General features: G+C 36.5%; 1 protein-coding gene across 1 annotated transcript in view; it reads left to right on the forward strand.

The window, feature by feature from the left end:
• The window catches only part of clnk (cytokine dependent hematopoietic cell linker), a 29,058-nt gene extending 18,586 nt beyond the window's left edge, over positions 1–10,472 (forward strand). The window contains exons 8-19 of the mRNA XM_066720021.1: positions 1,133–1,189; positions 2,183–2,211; positions 3,140–3,159; positions 4,934–5,038; positions 5,546–5,561; positions 6,097–6,115; positions 6,843–6,927; positions 7,455–7,495; positions 7,668–7,798; positions 8,750–8,827; positions 9,031–9,186; positions 9,453–10,472. Of these exons, the coding sequence (XP_066576118.1) occupies positions 1,133–1,189; positions 2,183–2,211; positions 3,140–3,159; positions 4,934–5,038; positions 5,546–5,561; positions 6,097–6,115; positions 6,843–6,927; positions 7,455–7,495; positions 7,668–7,798; positions 8,750–8,827; positions 9,031–9,186; positions 9,453–9,602 (887 nt within the window). The 3' untranslated portion in view covers positions 9,603–10,472. The remainder of the gene's footprint in view (positions 1–1,132; positions 1,190–2,182; positions 2,212–3,139; positions 3,160–4,933; positions 5,039–5,545; positions 5,562–6,096; positions 6,116–6,842; positions 6,928–7,454; positions 7,496–7,667; positions 7,799–8,749; positions 8,828–9,030; positions 9,187–9,452) is intronic.
• Positions 10,473–14,458: the final 3,986 nt, after the last annotated feature.

Here is a 14,458-nt window from a genome sequence, read left to right on the forward strand (position 1 = left end):
TCCACTACAAATAGGAAAAAGAGGCTACAATTTGCACAAGCTCACCAAAATTGGACAGTTGAAGACTGGAAAAATGTTGCCTGGTCTGATGAGTCTCGATTTCTGTTGAGACATTCAGATGGTAGAGTCGGAATTTGGCGTAAACAGAATGAGAACATGGATCCATCATGCCTTGTTACCACTGTGCAGGCTGGTGGTGGTGGTGTAATGGTGTGGGGGATGTTTTCTTGGCACACTTTAGGCCCCTTAGTGCCAATTGGGCATCGTTTAAATGCCACGGCCTACCTGAGCATTGTTTCTGACCATGTCCATCCCTTTTTGACCACCATGTACCCATCCTCTGATGGCTACTTCCAGCAGGATAATGCACCATGTCACAAAGGTCGAATCATTTCAAATTGGTTTCTTGAACATGACAATGAGTTCACTGTACTAAACTGGCCCCCACAGTCACCAGATCTCAACCCAATAGAGCATCTTTGGGATGTGGTGGAACGGGAGCTTCGTGCCCTGGATGTGCATCCCACAAATCTCCATCAACTGCAAGATGCTATCCTATCAATATGGGCCAACATTTCTAAAGAATGCTTTCAGCACCTTGTTGAATCAATGCCACGTAGAATTAAGGCAGTTCTGAAGGCGAAAGGGGGTCAAACACAGTATTAGTATGGTGTTCCTAATAATCCTTTAGGTGAGTGTATATAGGTAATACATATATGACAGGTCCAGCTGAGAGTTCAAATACGTATTTATTTATTTCCTGCAGCTATGTTAGCTCATCTGCCAGGTACAACAAGTCCCTGCAAGTTTGAAGATGGATTTTCTGTTGTATTCTCTCAAACGTTTGCAGGGATAATCCTAAGAATTTCTAGCTGTTAATTTCTCAGTAGAAAAATGTAAATGTTTTTTAAAATCTAACTTTAGTTTTGTACTTTTTGGTTGTAATTGAAATATATATTGATTTAATATTCCATTGGATCAACCTTCTATTTCATTTAAATATACAATGTGTGGTACATTATATAATTTCAGAGAAGATCAGATGTATGCATTTGCTGGAATACTATGAACAGTTCCTTCACAGAAATGCTTAGAATAGTGTTTGACTCTTGTTTGCTTTATTTTTCTTTAGGACCAAGTGTGAACAGAGACTCAAAACCAACCAGGATCCCAATTATTCCAACAGCTGGTAATTTTGTTATGTGTCTTTTGAAAAAGAGGCCATTAAAGTGTGCTGTGTAGTGATTATAATGGAACTTTGTAACCAATGCTTTAGTATATGTCTAAAGAGGAGATGTGCGTCTGGAAGCGGTTGCCAAGTCAGTCAGTTAGTCAGGCAGTGATTAAAGAACATACTCAGCTCCAGTCCCTCTGATCACTATCTTCCTAACATCTGACATCTGGTGTGTTTTATTTTATCCCCTTTATTAATTACACCAAAAGAGTAATTACATGGAGCTGCCATTTGGAGCTGTGTTAGAAAGGAAAGGAAGTGGTACCTTCAGGGAAAGTTGCTGGCCTAGTGTTAGCGTGCCGATGAAGAACATGCTCAAGAGTTTTGGGCTCTAAATCAAGGACTGTGTTTTTAAGTGGTTTATATTGGTCCAGGCCATACTTTACACACATTTAAATGATGTAATGCAGTTGTGCAGGCTAAAAGCACCTGTATTTAATTTAATTTAATTTAATTTTACACTTTGTCATTGATATTTATTCTTACGCAAATACAGGCATTACATAACTTTATCAGCAATGTATTCAAACCTAACTTTAAAATGTATCTCTTTTGTAACTGTATATAGGGAAAAGTATGAAACCTATGTCACATGGAAAAGGTTTCATCTAGGGAAACACGGGCATCCTTCATAGGTGACCCACATTTGGACAATTGCATCTTTAACACTGTCATCAGTGTCACATAAATACACATAATCTCAGTTTAACTGTCACATACTTTAAGATTAAGTAAATATTTATGTTAGGCATTATAGAGAAGTACAACAAATAGTACATAAATGTCTGGTTCATAACAAATGGAGATGTTATCATTTAGCTAAGTGTCACCAAAACATATTGTATTCCTGTTCTAGCCTTTGCCTTTTGTTTTGCTATGTTTCCCTCTATTATTTCAAAATAATTCCAGAGAAGTCTGTAATATTTCAAAATATCCCCTTTCCTTTAGGTGAAAGAACTAATATTGCAGATTTCCAGGTAAGGTTTGACATAATGTAAGGTTTGAATAATGTATGTCCTCATTAGCATACTTTAGAATCATAAAGGCCATAAACTCAGAAATAGGAAATTCCAGTTCTCAAGAGCTGAAGACATTTTGGGTTTTCATTATACTACCTCTACTTAGTTAATAAGTAATCAAGATAATAGGTCCATTATTACCCAGGGCAACATAATAGACTGGTACCAATAAAACCTTCCGAGTTGCAGCCTCCGAGGTCTGGAATTGCCAACCCCTACTCTGTTCGTTTGACTGATAAAATATAGTTTATGCTAGTGGCTGGGTGACTTTAACTGATAATAAAGGGTTACTATTGTGAGAAATGTAACAGTTAATCAGAATGTAACTAAGTTGTTTTAGTTGCATGGCTTTCACCCAGTATGTAAGTACCTATAAACTCCTGTACAAGTCTGTTGCTAGTGAAGGATTGTGATCCAGGGGCCTGTTTTCTTAGTGGCCTTCAGCGCGGCTCACCCTGCGCTGTTTTGATTCCTTCACACAATACACTCTGCGCAGACATCCTGTCTCTGTGGTCACAAAACATTTCAAGTTCGACACTGTCAGTGGAAGTGGGGCGTAAACCAGACTAAATAAGTTATTTGTTGTCTCTAAGAGTTGCCTACAAGGTTACAGTAGTTGGAGGGAGGAATTTCACAACATTGGCACAATCAGGACATATGTGTTATATATTATTTGCTACCCAATATAATCTGTTATGTGCATATTAATCAGTATTGAATTAATATTAATCGATTCTTCCAATATTATCCTATATATGGACTTGAGGTCTTGAGGTATTGACCTATAAATGAACGCACCTATTTTTGCTCAGGGTAGAACCATTCAGGGAGTAGCAGTACAATTATTTATCTAAATAGAATACCTGTCTTGTTTTTTGTTTTTCAGAATGTACAGCCTCCACCAAGGTAATAATTGACGGTAAATCACATACAGCTCTGGAAAAAATTAAGAGACCACTCCAAATTCAGAAATCAATGATAAGCGGTCTCTTAATTTCTTCCAGAGCTGTATAAATGAATGTATTGTTTATTTATTTTTTTATCCAATTACTTCTCTCCTAAAAGGTTACGATATTGCTCAGGGTGCTCACTGTCATAGTACAGTATGGAGACATTCACACCCAGATGCATTGCAAGTTACACATTGTGTATGAAATCCCAAATTATATTGTAAATATCTGGAATTATGAGTTACAAATACTGTGCTCCATTTTTTATTTATTAAAACAATGGCAAAGTTTATAAGCAAAATAAAGTTCTGCTGATAGTAAAGTTTACTAGGCTGTTTCTAGTAGACATATATATACACTCACCTAAAGGATTATTAGGAACACCTGTTCAATTTCTCATTAATGCAATTATCTAACCAACCAATCACATGGCAGTTGCTTCAATGCATTTAGGGGTGTGGTCCTGGTCAAGACAATCTCCTGAACTCCAAACTGAATGTCTGAATGGGAAAGAAAGGTGATTTAAGCAATTTTGAGCGTGGCATGGTTGTTGGTGCCAGACGGGCCGGTCTGAGTATTTCACAATCTGCTCAGTTACTGGGATTTTCACGCACAACCATTTCTAGGGTTACAAAGAATGGTGTGAAAAGGGAAAAACATCCAGTATGCAGCAGTCCTGTGGGCGAAAATGCCTTGTTGATGCCAGAGGTCAGAGGAGAATGGGCCGACTGATTCAAGCTGATAGAAGAGCAACTTTGACTGAAATAACCACTCGTTACAACCGAGGTATGCAGCAAAGCATTTGTGAAGCCACAACACGTACAACCTTGAGGCGGATGGGCTACAACAGCAGAAGACCCCACCGGGTACCACTCATCTCCACTACAAATAGGAAAAAGAGGCTACAATTTGCACAAGCTCACCAAAATTGGACATTTGAAGACTGGAAAAATGTTGCCTGGTCTGATGAGTCTCGAATTCTGTTGAGACATTCAGATGGTAGAGTCGGAATTTGGCGTAAACAGAATGAGAACATGGATCCATCATGCCTTGTTACCACTGTGCAGGCTGGTGGTGGTGGTGTAATGGTGTGGGGGATGTTTTCTTGGCACACTTTAGGCCCCTTAGTGCCAATTGGGCATCGTTTAAATGCCACGGCCTACCTGAGCATTGTTTCTGACCATGTCCATCCCTTTATGACCACCATGTACCCATCCTCTGATGGCTACTTCCAGCAGGATAATGCACCATGTCACAAAGGTCAAATCATTTCAAATTGGTTTCTTGAACATGACAATGAGTTCACTGTACTAAACTGGCCCCCACAGTCACCAGATCTCAACCCAATAGAGCATCTTTGGGATGTGGTGGAACGGGAGCTTCGTGCCCTGGATGTGCATCCCACAAATCTCCATCAACTGCAAGATGCTATCCTATCAATATGGGCCAACATTTCTAAAGAATGCTTTCAGCACCTTGTTGAATCAATGCCACGTAGAATTAAGGCAGTTCTGAAGGCGAAAGGGGGTCAAACACAGTATTAGTATGGTGTTCCGAATAATCCTTTAGGTGAGTGTATATAAACACTGTATAGACACTGCTCCTATGTTCCCTACAGCTGTAAGTCTATCCCAGAAGTAAAGCATCAGCTATTCAGGAAATGTTTTTTAACCACACATACCCTCCGGATAAAATGAACATCTTTTATATGTGTTTATTGGGTTTTCTAGACCTCCTAAGCCAGTTCCAAGAGAACGCCAGCCTCTTCCTCCAGAACCAAGGATTTCAAAACCAGATTCACCAAGTACACACTCTGAGGCACCTCTAATGCCAGTGTAAGTAATGGAAATATCCAAATACTAATTCAAATTTATTCCCGGTTGAGCATAACATTTAAGTAGCAACAGCCAAGGCAAAAACATATTATTATTATTATTATTATTATTATTATTATTATTATTATTATTATTATTATTATTATTATATTAGAAAGGCCCTGCAAAATGTGTTTGTTTTCTAATCAGATACTTTTATACATCAATATTTTGTCACCTAAGAATAAAGTGCATTCATGACTAAAGTCCTTCATTTGTGGTGTTTTAAGGTAAAGCTTTGCTGAAAGCAATATTTTATATGTTTAAACTCCATAATATATATATATATATATATATATATATATATATATATATATATATATATATATATATTCATACGCACGTATGTACTGTAAATTATATCCCACTATATGGTGCTACCTGTATGGTGCTGTTGTATTTCATAGACATTTTGTAAAGTTCATATAATTGTTGTTTTTTAATCTATTGTTTCTATACAATATATAGCCCAGCAAGAAGAAATGTAAGTGTTTTGTTTTCAAGTTTTTCATGACTGAATTTACAATAAATTGTGAAGAATTTACAATTAACCAACTTTATATTAATAGAAACTTATAAATAATAAACATGAACATTTTAAAATATAATTTTTCACTTGAATTCAATCAGATTACATTAGAATAGCACAAGCTAATCTACAGGGGATATGCTGTGTCTGACAACAGATACGTCTGTTATATTTCCATTTTTATTTTTTCAACCAGACAAATACATTTAAAAATAATATAGACTTGAAAAAAAAATATAATATACAATGTCAATGTACTGACATTATTACTTTCTCAAAATGTATGTACTATTCCTAAAAAATATTCTGATTTGATTTTGAATATGTTGAGAACTGTTGTGCCTAGTTAAATATCAGAATTAATATGTGGAGAGGAAACTCGGTATTCAATTCTCTTAATCACCGCATTCAAAGATGGCGGACACAATGAAGTTGAGTGAAGTAATTATAAATGTAAAATTGTTATACACTATTTCTATGTTCTCTTTAGGTAAATTGTCAATCCAGTGGTAAGCTGCTTTTTTCAACGCATATCTATTTGAAACAACAATACAAACCAAATAGAGAATGAGTGATTCTCGAAGGTTGACTTTTTTGGTTCTTTAGCACTTTATTACAATAAAAACTGCTTTTAGGCCTTTTACATACAGTTCTGGAAAAACTTGAAGAGACCACTTAACATTGATTTCTGAACTTGGAGTGGTCTCTTAATTTTTTCCAGAGCTGTATTTCATAGCTTTCTTTATGGGATTACTTTTATGACTTATCTGGGATCTAGAGAATACATTTTTTGAATTGTGTTGAACTAACATATTACATTTTATTATATCAGTTGTTCTCAAACCTGTCCTGGAAGACCCCCTACCCTGCTGGCTTTTGTTCCAACCGAGCTCTAAATTACTTAATTGAACCCTTAATTGAACTCAGTGGTATAGTTTTGGTTTCAGAATTGGGGGGGATGTGTCCACTACGCCTATGGAGTTGGGCACACATTACTGGGGGGGACTATTAAATGTTCTCTCTCAACATTGGGGGGGACACATTCCCCCTCCCCCCCTAAACCTACAATTTATAGTCAAATGTAATCAAATTACTTCAATTAAGGTTTCAATTAAGTAATTGAGAGCTCGGTTGGAACAAAAACCTGCAGGGTATGTGGTACTGCAGGACAGGTTTGAGAACCACTGTATTATGTTATAGAACATTAGTGAAATGCATGTTCATGTGTAATTTTAGTTTTTCAAGCTTCCCCAACTGCAACTCCTCGTGAACCTCCAAGGTGCTCACAAGATCTGGAATTCAAAGACAGTCTAAATTCAAGGTCAGCCCAATTTAAGTCAATTTAAAATCCAACACAATACAAATGCATGAATAAAATAATGTAATAACATTAAAAAGATAACATATATATTTATATACAGTGTAGCTTCCAGAATTATTCATGCACTTTTTGAAGTGTAAATAAAAGTTGACTTGGCAAGAACATGCAGGGGTCCATTAATAAAAAGGTAATGAATTGTGTAACTATCATTATTGTATTCATTAATAGCAAATATGTAAAATAAAGTTACATTTATTTCTAAATACCCGATGAGGTGCTTCCTTTAGCCTTTTAATGGGTTTGTCAGCCTTTCATGAGGGATATTCAACCAATCTCCATACACAACCTCTACAGCTGCTCCAGATTGTGTAGCTTATGCTTGTGGACTGCTCTTCAATAAACCCAAGAGGCATGGAGCTTGTGATGACCTTGTGATTTTTAAATGTATGTTTTTACAGGTTATATAGTGTATGTGTTATGCACTAACATTATTTGAATAACTGAGATTTATCTTCATGTCATTACAGTTCTATCAGGCCATCACATGACCAAGGATCCTTAATTACAGGTAAAGTGCTGCTCAAAAAACATTTGAATTGAATTGAAATCAGTAGGCAATTAAATGTTTTCAGTGTTATACCCCCAAGATTGTAGCATGGTGTGTTAGAATTGTGCCCTTGTCATGAAATGTCATCAATCCTGCCAGTGCATTAATTCCGTCTTTCTTCTTTATTCCATAGCTGTTACTAGAAATAAGCCAAACTACAATCATGAGTGGCCACAAGTTAAAAAACAAACCAAAAAACAGAGACCTTCTTCTGAGCACTATAATTTTGAGATACCCAGGGATCCAGGACACAGAACAATTCAGGTACAAATACTTAATCGTAAAATCCTAATAAAAAATGATTAGGCCACTTTCATAATTAAAACAAAACAAAAAAATGTGAAATGTATATTTTTTTAAATTATTGTATATACAGTTATCATTTTGGCTCTGTATGCGACCACAATGGATTTGAAAGGAAACAATCAAGATGTGCTTTAAGGCAAAACACCCCAGGAACAAGCAGGAACTAAAGACAGCTGCAGTGCAGGCCTGGCAGAGCATCACCAGGGAAGAAACCCAGCATCTGCTGATGTCTATGGGTTCCAGACTTCAGTCAGTAATTGACTGCAAAGGATTTGCAACCAAATATGGAAACTCACAATTTAATTCATGATTATGTTAGTTTGTCCAAATACTTTTAAGCCCCTAAAATTGGGAGGACCACATATAAAAATGGGTGTAATTCCTACAACGTTCAACCAATTTGGATATAATTACCCTCAAATTAAAGATGAAAGTCTACACTTCAAATACATCTTGATTGTGTCCTTTCAGGGCGGCACGGTGGCGCAGTGGTTAGCGCTGCTCCGGGGGCCTGGGTTCGAGTCTCGGCTCAGGGTGTCTGTCTGTGTGGAGTTTGCATGTTCTCCCCATGTCTGCGTGGGTTTCCTCTGGGTGCTCCGGTTTCCTCCCACCATCCAAAGACATGCTGGTTAGGTTAATTGGCCAAGCTAAATTGTCCTGTGTGTGTGTGTGCCCAGCGATGGACTGGTGTCCCATCCTGGGTGTATTCCTGCCTTGCGCCCTATGCTTGCTGGGATCAGCTCTGGCATCCCCCACAACCCACATGGATAAGCAGTTACGAAAATGGATGGATGGATGTTTCCTTTCAAATCCATTGCGGTGGCATACAGAGCCAAAATCATGACAGCTGTGTCACTGTCCAAATATTTATGGACCTAACTGTATATGTACAAATTACACTTTTTTCAGATTTCACATCACCATAACTGGTACATTGGAGCATGTGATCGATATGAAGCAGAAAACGCCCTGTATTCCATGAACACGGTAATATATTTTACTATATTTTTCCAAGTTCATATCCAAATGCTATACTGTCTTCTCTCTGTTTCTCTCGGTAGCTCTTAGGTGCAGGGCACATTGGGGCAGTCCCTCACATCACTGCCCAGCACGGCATGTGTGTGTGTGTGTGTGTGTCTGTTGGTTGGAATACTTTGATGCTAATATAATGGTGTTTTTCTTACACACAGGATGGAGGGTTCTTAGTGCGTGACTGCTCAAAGAAGGTTAATGATGAGCCCTATGTCCTGGCAGTGTTTTATGGAAACAAAGTGTACAACATTAAAATTAGATACATAGAGAGCAGCCAAAAGTTTGCACTAGGAACAGGACTATGGGGAAATCATGTAAGTATATATTTTTAATTGAATTGCCCCTCATAAAGAAAATTAGTAAAGCTTTGGCTTTTATATATATATATATATATATATATATATATATAAATTACGTAAAATATATTACAACACTACAGTATTGCAGGGGATACTGTTTACAAGGATTAAATCCATATAGTACAAGACACAATAACTTATTAGATGTGATTTGTTCATTTCGACCTATGAAAAACAACAAATAACATTTTCTTTGAATTTCCTTTCTATTCTTTCATTAGATGTTTGATTCTGTAAGTGACATCATTGAATTCCACAAGGTTTTTCCATTAGTCCTGATTGATGGAAAGGACAAATCAGGGAAACAAAAGGACAAGTGTACCCTGACATATGCATTTTCAAAAGACAAAAAAAACCAAATACTGGGTTAGTTCTAGTTCTTCATGAAGTTCTTCATGTTATCTGTGTAACTGTGATATCAGTACATGAATAGAAAAAAAAATCACTCTGTAATAGTTAAATTAACAAGTGCCTCATCAACCCTATGTTGATAAGAAATACTGATGTTAAATATTTATTAAGCTAACTATAAAGGAGTCTACCAGTCTATCTATTTCTTTTGCATATAAATATATTATATATTCATAGTGTTTATTAGTCTATTAATGTATTGAAGTGCTACAGAATCTAATATATCCACTACAAAAGGATTTCAATGAATACTAGAACATGTCACCATTTTAGAGAATGTTCCTTGTATAGAGTTATTTGTGCAAATCTGTGTAGATTGCTTATATTTCATAGAACACTGATGCCTCCTAATTACTCTGTGTTCCCTGAAATTAACAAAAATCTTTCTTTGTTGTGTCAGTGAATCTTATAATCCTTTTTATCATAACCAGTGTACTCTATTTAACGTGGTATTTTTTGGAATACTGGGCTAATAAAAGGATGCCTTCTCTGTGTTAAAAGCTATGACTGTTATTTGTATGTAATCATAAACAAGCTCATCCATTGCAAATTAAAAGCAAGACCAATAAAAAGTAAACCTAATTTTACTTCTGTTGGGGAAAAAAAGCAATGTAATATAAACCCTTTGAGCAAATATTCAAAAGTAATCTGAAAACTCAGTTGACACTCCTTTCATATAAAAAGTGTGACTCTTTCAAAACTGGGTGACTTTCCCAACCCTTTGTGCAAAGAAATGCTTCTGTTTGCATTCTTAAAGGCACTCTCAGTTCCACCACTTCCATAACTAGGTTGTTCTAGGATCTGTGTTTATACACCATGGCCTACACTGCATCAAAAGTTTGGCCTTCCCATGACATTATATATTAAACTTGTACTCTATTGCGTTTTTATTTCTAAGAAGTTGGAAGTGGCCCATGACAATGAAGTCAACAACTTTTGGTCAATTTTTTAGGGAGTATGTTATTATCCAGGCTCTGCCTATTTAATGGTTACAATTTCATTACAAAGCAGTGTATAACAAAGTAGCCTTTCACAGAGCTGCACACTGGACTGGATAGAAAAGGAAACAAAAGAAACATCAAAAGACTTCAGGGTGTGAAACAGCCATCTGTGTTGAAAATAAGTTGAAAACAGAGAGAACTGGATCCTTTCAGATAGAATAGATTTGAATGTGAAGTTTGCTGTGTTACGCAGCATATCACTGTGCCATATAAAATCAAGCCTATAATCTTGACAACATTGTTATTTTTGTGGGGTATAAATAAATTAAAAACACATGAAAAAATATTGTATAAAAATGCTTCAAAATATTGGTCTGCCCTGACCTGACCCGACCCAATCTCAGTCTGAATATTAAATGTTTTGTGTCACTCTTCAATATTACTCAGAAACAATGCAAAAGTAATTGAAGAACAATTGTTTTATGTATTCTTTATTAAATCAAACAATAACTGATGTCCATCCTTAAATGTAGCGCAAAACAATGTAAATTGAAATCATTCATACATTATTTTTAGGATTAGGACTGACAGAGGGTTAGGGTTCATACTCACTTTATGTACAAAGAAAATTGTGAACATTTCAGAGGTGAACTGACATGAAAATAATACATATATATATATATATATATATATATATATATATATATATACACACATACATATATATATATATATATATATATATATACACACATATATACATATATATATATATATATATACATATAAATATATATACAGTGAGGGAAAAAAGTATTTGATCCCCTGCTGATTTTGTATGTTTGCCCACTGACAAAGAAATGATCAGTCTATAATTTTAATGGTAGGTGTATTTTAACAGTGAGAGACAGAATAACAACAACAAAATCCAGAAAAACGCATTTCAAAAAAGTTATAAATTGATTTGCATGTTAATGAGGGAAATAAGTATTTGATCCCCTATCAATCAGCAAGATTTCTGGCTCCCAGGTGTCTTTTATACAGGTAACGAGCTGAGATTAGTAGCACTCTCTTAAAGGGAGTGCTCCTAATTTCAGCTCGTTACCTGTATAAAAGACACCTGTCCACAGAAGCAATCAATCAATCAGATTCCAAACTCTCCACCATGGCCAAGACCAAAGAGCTGTCCAAGGATGTCAGGGACAAGATTGTAGACCTACACAAGGCTGGAATGGGCTACAAGACCATCGCCAAGCAGCTTGGTGAGAAGGTGACAACAGTTGGTGCGATTATTCGCAAATGGAAGAAACACAAAATAACTGTCAGTCTCCCTTGGTCTGGGGCTCCATGCAAGATCTCACCTCGTGGAGTTTCAATGATCATGAGAACGGTGAGGAATCATCCCAGAACTACAAAGGAGGATCTTGTTAATGATCTCAAGGCAGCTGGGACCATAGTCACCAAGAAAACAATTGGTAACACACTACGCCGTGAAGGACTGAAGTCCTGCAGCGCCCGCAAGGTCCCCCTGCTCAAGAAAGCACATGTACAGGCCCGTGTGAAGTTTGCCAATGAACATCTGAATGATTCAGAGGAGAACTGGGTGAAAGTGTTGTGGTCAGATGAGACCAAAATCAAGCTCATTGGCATCAACTCAACTCGCTGTGTTTGGAGGAGGAGGAATGACCCCAAGAACACCATCCCCACCGTCAAACATGGAGGTGGAAACATTATGCTTTGGGGGTGTTTTTCTGCTAAGGGGACAGGGCAACTGTACCGCATCAAAGGGACGATGGACGGGGCCATGTACCGTCAAATCTTGGGTGAGAACCTCCTTCCCTCAGCCAGGGCATTGAAAATGGGTCGTGGATGGGTATTCCAGCATGACAATGACCCAAAACACACAGCAACAAAGGAGTGGCTCAAGAAGAAGCACATTAAGGTCCTGGAGTGGCCTAGCCAGTCTCCAGACCTTAATCCCATAGAAAATCTGTGGAGGGAGCTGAAGGTTCGAGTTGCCAAACGTCAGCCTCGAAACCTTAATGACTTGGAGAGGATCTGCAAAGAGGAGTGGGACAAAATCCCTCCTGAGATGTGTGCAAACCTGGTGGCCAACTACAAGAAACGTCTGACCTCTGTGATTGCCAACAAGGGTTTTGCCACCAAGTACTAAGTCGAAGGGGTCAAATACTTATTTCACTCATTAACATGCAAATCAATTTATAACTTTTTTGAAATGCGTTTTTCTGGATTTGTTTGTTGTTATTCTGTCTCTCACTGTTAAAATACACCTACCATTAAAATTATAGACTGATCATTTCTTTGTCAGTGGGCAAACGTACAAAATCAGCAGGGGATCAAATACTTTTTTCCCTCACTGTATATATATACATACATGCATACATACATACATACATATATATATATATATATATATATATATATATATATATATATACATATACATATTTATTTATTTATTTATTAAGGCATACAATGATAATGGGAAAGGCAAACAAGTTCTCTTTCCTAAAATTCACACAATAAAGAAGCAAATATAAACTGTGTACATACAGATGTGAAAGATGTGAATCATACTAGTAAGCAACAAATGCATTGGACCTTTAGAAATCAATACTACTGTGGAATATTAAACGTTAGAAATCTGAAGTATTGTAGTGTAAAGTTTATAAAAACATAAGTATCAATGAATGTATTTCATAAAACCGATGGCTTATGGGGCAAGCAATCTTATAACTGCAGACACACACAAACACATACACAACAGCCAAAGTCCAACCAAAGTTCTTTAAAAATACTATTTTTTCATTGTGTAATGCTGTTGTTTTCACATTATCGTTTTTCGACCTGAGGTGAGCGCTTTGCCCCAGGTTGGAAATCTCAACCCTGGTCTCTAGCAGGGCGAGTTCACCCCGGCTTCAGATTTTCGTCTCGGGTTGAAAATGACAACATGAAGGCTTGATTTTCGACCTGGGGTTGCCCCAGTTTCAACTGTCTAGTGTGAAAGCGGTTTATGAGACTTAAGTCTGCAATTAGAACAGTTTCTCAACAGGAACAATAACACATTAGCTTAGTTGTATGTAAAAAAACAACAACAAAAAAAACATTACAAGTCTGACCAAAAGTCTGACACTCAGACGTATTACAGAGATGATGAACATTGTAAAACTATGCTTACTCATTATTATCTTAATATGGCAAACATTTACAAAGTGCAGGGAATATAGAGTGCTTAAGGTTTTTAAACCGGCTTTATACAACTTATCTTTCAATGCAAGCAATTTAAACACAGAAAGGGGGTATTCATCTAAATGCAACTACTAAATAAATAAAAATCTACCCCCATTCGTTTGTGTTTTGAAAGTTCTAAGCTTTATTTTTTGTACCTACATAAAATGAAGATCAATAGCATGAATCCTACATTAATGTTCTGCAATGTACAAATTCTGTAGTTTATCCATATTAAGCTTTGAAAATGTGCAAACTTCTAAAAGAAAAAAAAATCATTTTGCATGCTTCTTTGGAACTGTAATACAACAAAAAAGCAATGGCTTTGTAAACCGAACATAATGCAACTGTCACACATAGTATGACAGTTGCATGAAGTCTTAGAAAATCTTACCACTTTGCTGGTGTTTTGACAAACGTGGTCACGTAATATTGAGCTTAAATTACAAAAATATGACCTTACCATCTCAGGATATATACTCAACTCTGAACCTGCTGCTTGTATTGTATTCATCCAAGTGATTTACAACATACAACATTAACATACCCTCTTTACTTAATGCAATACAAAACTGTATAACATGTTATCTATAAATCAAATAGTTAAAAGGCCTGAAATGGCCGTA

Source organism: Amia ocellicauda, chromosome 13, assembly GCF_036373705.1.
Source record: "Amia ocellicauda isolate fAmiCal2 chromosome 13, fAmiCal2.hap1, whole genome shotgun sequence".
Taxonomy (NCBI): Eukaryota; Metazoa; Chordata; class Actinopteri; order Amiiformes; family Amiidae; genus Amia; species Amia ocellicauda.